This window comes from Dendroctonus ponderosae, unplaced genomic scaffold (assembly GCF_020466585.1).
Source record: "Dendroctonus ponderosae isolate FM_Combo_2020 unplaced genomic scaffold, Dpon_F_20191213v2 Dpon_F_20191213_624, whole genome shotgun sequence".
In the NCBI taxonomy this organism is placed as follows: domain Eukaryota; kingdom Metazoa; phylum Arthropoda; class Insecta; order Coleoptera; family Curculionidae; genus Dendroctonus; species Dendroctonus ponderosae.
This window is the reverse complement of record NW_026018841.1, coordinates 1-9,674: the sequence shown is the minus strand read 5'-3', so window position 1 is coordinate 9,674 and position 9,674 is coordinate 1. Positions and strand designations below refer to the sequence as shown.

General features: G+C 34.8%; 1 protein-coding gene across 1 annotated transcript; it reads left to right on the top strand.

Moving 5' to 3' along the window:
* Nucleotides 1-4,122: 4,122 nt before the first annotated feature.
* Nucleotides 4,123-7,252, top strand: LOC125505029 (mucin-5AC-like; the record flags this gene model as incomplete). Its single annotated transcript, XM_048667963.1, is given in 6 exon segments — nucleotides 4,123-4,302; nucleotides 4,392-4,554; nucleotides 4,805-4,936; nucleotides 5,146-5,336; nucleotides 5,502-5,674; nucleotides 7,102-7,252. Coding segments are annotated over 6 exon segments (894 nt in total), but the record flags the coding sequence as incomplete, so codon positions are not given.
* Nucleotides 7,253-9,674: the final 2,422 nt, after the last annotated feature.

Below are 9,674 nucleotides of genomic sequence, written 5' to 3'. Positions count from 1 at the left end.
CAAGCTTTGTGTCCAAAATGGACAAAATTAATACTCCAAATGTATGCCAAGGCTTAAAGCAGCAACAACTCTACACATAAAAACTGATGATGTTGGAAAAATACACCGAAACGTATTTTAATTGATAAGTAGAGACAATAAATGACTGAAACCAAGGAATTAATTTTAAAACAACCATCAACGTTGGAAATGTTATATATTGAGAACGTTTAAGAGTTATAATATTTAAATTATTATTCTATATTTTTTCTCTAATCCTTGATATGTTCAGTTATGTTTCGACAATGTACGCTATTATTTATATAATTGCCGTTCTATATGTATAGTCTGGTTTTGCCTCTGTTCGAATGTGTTGTTTGTCGAAATTGATTTATTAAGCCATACTGCAATGAGAGCAGATTTATTATTAAAATTTTACTAAAATTGTCCTGCTGCGGATATATCCGTATATGTATAAAACAGATGACATCCATTTAAGATAGTAGGAAAAATATCGAGCTAAAACTTGGTACAGAGCTTGGCTTGAGCTCCGGATGAAGTACAAGCTCCAGACGCTGAAATCGGACCAGAGACCTGCGTATTATCGAGTGATATCAGAAAATAAAAAATTATATTCATGTATTTTTCTTATTAGTATGTTTGACTCGAGTACTTAATGCGGTTTACTCGTTTTTTTCTATTTTTGTTTCTTGTTACTTAAACAAGATTTAAGCATGTGTAAATATTTTCCTTCATCATATTTCGCAAATATTTATTTTTTTAATAGGCAGGTCTATTTTGATCTGGTATTAACCTTCTTTCGGTTGTGCGCTGATATTTTATATTTCATGCATTCAATCTTAATTTTTGTTAGAAACAGGATCGTCACTTTCTAGGTTGGTTCAATTTACTTTCCTGACACGCCCAGAATTTGCTTATAATTATGAATCTATCTATGACTATGATATCAAAAGTTAATATATTAAAATAAAATATTGAATATAAGAATGTGTACGTCGATGCTAAATGTCACTGCTAAATTATCCTCAATATTCTGAACAACTATGGTTTCATACCGCGGAGGATAAATAAAAAGGGGGCAGCGATAGCTGGGGGTGCGATATCCAGTCACAAATTATGATTAACACTGTCTTAAAAACCAGCACTTGAAACTAACACAGAAAAGTGAGTTTGGAACTGATGCTGATCCTTCAGTACGTACGAGAACGTTGTTGGACACTCAAGTCGATAAAGTTCTCGAGCTGAGCTCAAAATCAGCTGCTTTTAAATGTTCTGCTAGAGGAAAATGATAAGAATAATTAAGGAACATTCCGAAAAACACCACGACTCTTAATGTGCTGAAAAATTTCAGAATTTAAGGGCAAAATAGAGAGATCAAGAGGCCATACCAGGTTCTTCAGCTTAAAGATTTTTTGTGTAAAAAAACGGTGCATCAATGTGTAAGTGTTTTATAGACGCAACACATGGGACTGAAAATAAGAAGAAACAGAAACAGGTTATCATGCATATTACCAAATAACTTTTTAGCTCTAAAGAACATAACAATCAGACGTATGGCTTTACGATAACGCAATTTCAATCCGACTCAAGATGCTTGAAAGCAATATGTGCATTATTACTCTATTAACCCCCCACGATTAATGCTAAGGACTGTTGGCTCAAAGCTTGGAAGGCACCAACATTAATCACAAATAGCCACCAACATACATTGGCAAATAAGCGGAAATTGCTTAATATTCGGACCGCCTCTACACATAGGTCAACAGAAATAACGGTGGATTTCCAACAAGGCAAAAGACAGAATTCTATTAATAATATTTATATATTTATATAGCTCCAGTTTTTATTTTGAATGGCAACGGTATTCGTTATTATATCTGCACGAGACAAATAAAGTAAAATTACTTTGCATGTGAGTTACGGAATAATGTTTCGGATGATGGTTCAAACCAGTCTCGTAGGTTAAGGGCCTAAAATGTCTATAGTCTAATATTTTTATTTCCGGCGTAGGTACTTGACTACAATGACTCAATTATTCATTCATCACTTAGAGCGTGAATTTCTAAAAAAGTATTGTATAGGAGTACTTAGTTTATATATTTAAAAAAAACTAATTTAAAAGTTCAGCATCAATATTTTTGATTCGAACGGGCAATACAGACAACAGAAAGAATACCGGTGAACTGGCAAATTACTCTGTCTTTTGTACGTTTATGGAATTAATAATGGAATTAATTCATTTTCTACTGATGTTTCTCAAGCACCAGTGGTTTGGATCTTTAGAGGTGCTTGTGGTTGAACGCTTTCGTCACCTATCAGTTAAAGTTAAAGTTATAAGTTTTCAAGCGGAAACTTGATACTCCGACGATTCAAAAATGCGCTACGATACAGGACTAAGAATGTATGGGGACAAGGCTAAAATGAACTTGTTAGTTCAGACACAGTAGCATAGCTGTAACTTGCAATGATCTTTCACATTGAGACATTTAGTGTCGTTGATGTGTTAACTCAAATTGAAATCTGACAAAGACCTCGAGTTAATGTTCAAACTCTGACTACAAATTAATTTTCCATAAAGCAAAACATTTTTTTTAACTTAATACAGAACCCATAACCTGGCCTGGAAAGAAAGAAGAAAATGTGTTTAGTGCTGGGGAAAATTTGTTCAAAATCATGTCACTGAAAATCAGCAAAACAAAGAAAGAGAAATGTGAAGAATCCGTAAAACTTCAGTTGCTTTGCTGAAAACTAAACTCAGTTCAAACTAAAGAATTTATAGATTCAAAATTATTCTAACCAACTTTCTGCAAACTGACGCCCCATCCTCCATTTTCCGCCCATAATGTTTAAAAGTCCACACGGCACTTAAACACATAATGAAAATTAGCTACGAATTAAAGACTTTAGCACATCCTGTAGTTAGCAGGCACAATAAGCAACCGGACTTGCCTCAAAGGCCATAATGATTCTATACTTTCTAACTAGGGACGCGATTTACATAACACAAAAAAAACACGCGATTTATTTCAAAGCTGTAAGGAAACTGTAATTAGTAAATAAATATATTAAAAACAGGACATTGGTACTTCTACAGCTACAAAATAGAAATCTGTCCGTCTTCAGGCCGCTGAAATTCTCTAAAACCCCGATTTTTCCTCAAAACACAAAAAAGGAAGATCAGATTTAGAGAAACATCCGCAAGTCTGAATATAAACTTGATCTGGACCACGAACCGCCTTAAATGCGTTGGGAAGCAAAAAAATGCGGAATAGTCGGACGGATGTGCAATTTGGAGAAACATCGCCAAATCTAAATCATTAGGCCAGTACCACTTGTAACCTTTTAAGGCGGTATCCACTAGACAATGTAATAAATAAAATTCACATACGTTTAGGCACTTTAGTCTGGATTCATGGGTGCTATTAACGTTAAATTTACGTTACGAGAAATACACTAATAAAATAGATAATTAAAATTGTAATTGATAACAGAACACAATTGATAAAAAAAATTGCTTGCAGGACAGTAAATGTGTAGTTCACAGACAAACCCCATTTATTTCGCTTTTAAACTGTAACACTTAAACTGTTAAAATGAAACATCTCAAAAACCCAATGCAGAATCCGAAAACTTTCTCGTCGTTCCTCGTCGAAGAAATATTAAATGCAACAATATCATAAAATACAACTCAATAATATGGGACTAAAAGTTCTAAAACTATGTGGCAACCAGGGACAAAGTCATGCCAAACTTACCGAAAGCTGCATGGTGCCACCTGGAAAGAAAAATGAAAATGTGTTTAGTAGAGCAGAAAATCTGTCCAAATCCATGTTATTAAAAATCAGCAAAACAAATAAAGATAATTGTAAATAATCCAAAAAACTTCATGTTAGCTTTCAAAGTTCGATTCTTTTGGGCACGACACGCCCCCATAATAATGGTAGCTCCTGCCCCATGCCTGGTGCATGTGGTGTGTCATTTGGCGAAGCATGTTCCATGCTGTGCAAGTACTTTGTGTAAATTCAAGGTTTTCCTAAGTTGATATACTTAGTTCAATTTTTATTGGAACACAAAATGCCAAGGTTACTTAATAAAACATATCAACAAATGACTTTATGACTTCACGTTTTCAATTATTTCTGGTACTGCAGGATCTGTTGCATTGGAACAATCTCTCTTGCTTTTCCTGCTGAAGACATCAAACTGGTGAATCAGCCCATGCCTGGACAAGAATTTGTATTTGTGCATTCCTCGGAATCTGGGGCCAAGCCCATTGCGCGTAAAGAAAAAGAAGAAGAGCACGTAAGAATTTAGAATCGCAAAATTGAACTATTTCGACACATCGATACATTTTTGCTCTATAACAGAAATTATTTTGGCGTTGTTTTCAGCATAGAAAATTTGAAACAGCTCATAAAATACCGCCAAACCTGACGTTCGCATTAAGCGAAGAAGCTGACGAATCTGAAATCTTGCCCATTAAACCTGTAAAAAGCGTAGGAAAGAAAGTGCATAAAAGATATGCCGCCGAACCACCAGCTCCTGCACCACCAGGTAAGAATGTTTAAGACTGCATCGTATCTTAGTAATTACTTTACAAACCATTTTCAATACCAGCTAACTATCGATTAATATCTAATTGTATAAACTTTAGCTCATAAATTCCAGTTCAGTTCATTCCTCAGGTAAAAATGCAAATGGAACATTAGCTAAATGCTAATTTACATCGGTAAAGTTGACCATTTTCATCGTAGAGTATATACAATTTTAGGGGCTATAAAGTTAAACGTTGCCCAACTTCTAGAAAAGTACAAGGAAGCTATGAAAACCTCAACAGTAGCACCTTCTTCGACTACAACGACATCAACAACGAAAACAAGTAGAAGGCGAGGCACTAAAAAGAGGTCTCGAAGATCACCATCGAGTGAAGTATCTGGTACTTATTCCCCTACACCATATTATATGTCGAATTATTCTGAAAAGTCTCATTTTACTTGAAGTAAAGAGTATTTTGTTGGCGACCATCGATAGATTGAAATAATTTGTAAATACTGTTTGGCCCGAAAAGTTAGAAAATGTATAAAGGAAATAGTAAATATATCTTTCTAACAACACAATGAAACTAAAATGCAGACCGTTTTTTAGGTCCAACAACTCAACGCCCGGTACTGACTACATCTCGAATTGCTCCTAAAAATGTAGATTTTGATGTCGTCGGGTCAGCAAGCGACAAACAAAGGTCAAGAATACAAATTAAAAAAGGACCTAATGGGCAAGAATATGAATATGAGTATGTCTATTATTACTATGATGATGATGAAGGTGCAAAGGACAAGGTAAGAATAAGTATCTTAATGCCAATAGCCAATGCACATTAATAATATTCTTGAAATCTTGCCTCCAAGTAACAGTTTTTATTACTACACATTAAGCTGACTATTACTACACCGTTGTTGGAATAAAGCTGATGAACATGTCCCATTAAATTTCACTTTTTAAAGGTAACTAACGGACATGATGGTCCAGCTAGGAACAGCATATCTAGAAATAACAAATCGAGAGAAAAAGCCACTCCTGAGGTCAATGAAGTATTACCGTCAAGAAGTAAACCCCGTGGTAGGCAGCTCGACGAGGAGGACTCCGTGCAGGAAGAAAGATTACCGACAAACACAAGGTTTGAAACTTGTCTCTAAAAGCACGAAATATTAATACATTACATACGCGGCGCGTATGATAAATATCCATTGCCACAGTATTTGAAAGCTGCTGTTAAAATTGTAGAAATACTGTACATAACACCTTCAGACTAATGAAATTCAACATTTTGATAGAACTGTAGAAATATTATATAAAAGTATTATTATATTGTATTGTATTGGGTAAATCTGCACTGTGCTCTTTGTATATTCAAATGAAGCAGGCCTTCCTTTTTACAGATTTCTTGGAATTGAACTCCAACTTTGATGAAGTTTTTCCATAAAATTAATGAACAACCACATATGAGTTAAAGAAAAGCAATTTCTAAGCAATGTGACTGAAATTTAGTTTCTCTCCCTATATATAATAAAGTATTTTGCCACATAAGAGCTGATGAAAAAAAATCCAAATAAAATTTTAGAACTGCAATTGCGGGAGCAGCTGCTAAAAACGCCTAATGTGATGCAAGTGAGCATCATTTGATTGCATCTTTTTTGCCTTGCAGATATTTTACCATTTTGTATGGTTTTGGTTATGCACTTTTACCACAAAAACTTCGCACATCAAAATAGTATAGCCCTTAACATAAATATCACCTATTAGATTCACAATCATTTGTTATAGTGATTAAAGTAAATTTCCGAATTTATTCACGAACCACATAACATATATTTAAATTTCAGCATCTGATTGATTGGAAATTAATTGAAAATTGCAGGACTTAAAAAAACGGTAATCACTTAAAATGTGCTTTACACCACTTTGAAGATTAACACTTGATAACAAGTAAACGACGAACTCTCAATTATGTAGGTTGAACGTTACGATATTTGTATTGACACATTTTTTTAATAATTTCACTTGCACGCCGCTAAATATCAAATGCCCAATACAATATCTGCAGGTGTACGATAATGACCTAAAAAAATTAGAAAAGTTTTTCACTATAAATCTATTTTTTAAAGCACTCTCATGTTTTTTTGAAAATGTTTTAACATTTTTCGCGCCGGAAAATTTCCGACGGTTTTGTCACTTCAACTTTGAAACTGTTTATTTTAAAGTACTGCATAAGGTAATTTGCTATTTTATTTAGAAAGCATTTAAATATCCAAATAACTACACGTGACCACCATAAAATCTACGCAACTATCTATTTTAGATATTTGCACAAAAACATTCTTCTTTCAAATAATGTGGCATTGAATGGGATATACACCGATTTGGAGAAATACTACAAAACCTATAAAAATGTACATATGACTAACATATTTTCGAAATAATTGTAGAGTACTAAGATTCCACTTCCATACCATGACATTGTGCATCACGCACTTTCACTCATTTGTCTTTTTATGTGATATTTCCATTTACTTGACGAGAGAACAGACTCTCTAACGCTTTCAGATTCCCTCCTAGGAGCAGAAATCTGAACACAACTCCTGCTATTGAGGAGGACCGAAAACCAAGCGCTTCCCGAACTAGAAGTAGGGGTAGACCAGCTGCTGAAACTTCCACATCAGCAGCAGAAGAAGATAATGTTTCAGACGAGACTCAAGTAAGTGTAAAGACGATAGAAGGATATATGTTTAAGAGACCTCAAAATGTATCGGATATTATTTTTGAAGAATATTATAGTATCGAGAAATTATAAATATCTCACATATATTTTGTAGTTTCTCTAAATATCCATACTTGCAATATATCATAACTTTCAAAAACAATACATGTAATATTTTCATGCTAAACTCGAGAAAGAACTGGAATGGATAATTATTAATTCAAAGCAATGTGACTAAAAAGTCATTTTGAATATTTTCATTGTTAATTCAAATATCAAATCCAGTTGTTTTTCTTCACTTTGTATTCGTTTTACGCACGCAACTAACCAACTGATTTTTAGTCCATCGCACTGTTAGACGCACCAAAATTGCTTTCGTACTCCAAAACCACTTATTATTCTTAGGTATATGTACTGCATGTTTTTCTTACATAGCGATCGTTTCATTACCAAAAACCGCTTATTCACATCTTCTAATTTGGTATCTAAGAATAAATAAATATAACCGTGTACATTTACAATTTGTTAATTTCCTTATTTAAAGACATATTGGTTGATGAAGTATTATGGTAGACATTCGAAAGAATGTAGAAAGGATTATGGTAAGAAACCGTAATCGTTTGATTTGATTCATAGGTGTGTATGGGTTACACACTTAGTTAACGCCAAAATCTGAAAGCCAACAGAAATGATCTATGTATATTCTTTTAGAATGCGGTAGCATTGCCCATAATCAGATTTTTGGTTCGGATCTCTTAGCGCGTACCTGTCGATGCCAAAGACAGAGTAATTTTTTAAGGCATTCATCAAGCATTCGTGAATGTTCTGATACTATTAAATGGAGTAAAGTTACAGGAGGAAAATATGTAGAAACTTCTTCATTCAGCAAATCTTTTTCAAAACCCAGCGGCATAAATGGCTGTTTTAAGGAATTTGAATACTAAAAAATTTTAATTACAATTGGGTACAAATTTCAGGAAATAGCGGTACGCATAAAATGGCCATAAAACACTTATATTTGAGCAAATAATCATAAATATCACAGGCGAACGTATTAAAGCAAAATACATGTTTGCGGCTCATAAATTCCCAGTTGACTATCATCATCATCACCATCCGTGACCCTGGGAGGGTTTTTGCCGACTCAACTACACGTTTCCAAACTTTCCTATCAAGTATCCGATCAGCGCCATCTTCGATGTTCATGGCTTTGAGGTCTTTTGTCTCTGTCTGGAACCTCCTCCCACACTAGTTTTACCATTCTATCGTCCCGCCTTCTTTTAACGTGTCCTGCCCATTTCGTTTATTATGTTGGTATCAGTGTGGAGCCCTTTGAGTTCTTGATTGGTTTATTGGTATAACCATTGGTGGTTTATTCTATATTGTCCTTTCATTCCTAGCACTTTCCTTTCAAATACCTTAAGTCGTTCTTCGCTTGCAACCTTTAGTGTCCAGGTCTCACATCCATATATTACGACAGGCCTTATAATTGTTTTGTATATGTTCAGCTTAGTTTTCCTGGTAAGTGTTCTATATTTTATTAGGTTTTGAAGGGCAAAAAGGCATCTGTTTGCAGCCTGTAGCTATCCTGTTATTTATCTTTTCGGTGTTGTTGTTGTTTTCACTTCTACTTATACCCAGATATTTAAATTGCCTTTTCCGCTGAAAGGAAGTCCCCGATAGGAACGTTTTGTCCGACTCTATCTCGGTTCCGATTATTTCTACTGAGATATAAATATACATCTAATCTGTCTTTAAGGAATGTGAAAGTATGCCTTAGATGTTGATCCTCCTGTTGCCAATCACATCGACATCGTCTGCAAAAGCCAAGAGCAGTTTGCCTCTCCATTTCGGAGTTCCTAACTACATATTCCAATGCCAATGGCTAAAGAGTTGAAGTGAGAGGGCGTCACCTTGCTTGAGACCATTATTGATATCTACTAAAGGAGTCGAGACTCTGTCCCACTCTTGCTTTACATCGCGTATGCTCCAAACATACTTTTGCCAGCGATATAAGTTTTTTGGGAATCCAAGTTCTTCTATTGCTTGCCACAACTTTTTACCTGTCTGAAATCCATAAACACTTGTTGGAGTTCTCTGTTGAATCCCCGCATTGCTACAATATTTGCCTAATGGTTGAAATTTGGTTTACGGTGGACTTATTTGATGTAAAACCACACTGGTATTCCCCAGCAATCTCTTCGGTATATGGTTTCATTCTGTCCAGCAGGACATTGAAGAATGTCGTATAGCATGTATTCCGAAGAGTTATTCCATGATTGCTTGTACATTTCTTTTTGTCTCTAGCGCTTTGTTGTTTTTCAATTTCTTTATTGCCTTCACCGTTTGTTCATTCGACGGTGGCTGTATTTCTATTTCGGCCTTTGTATATTTGTTGGTAGCGTATTTTGGTTTTCCT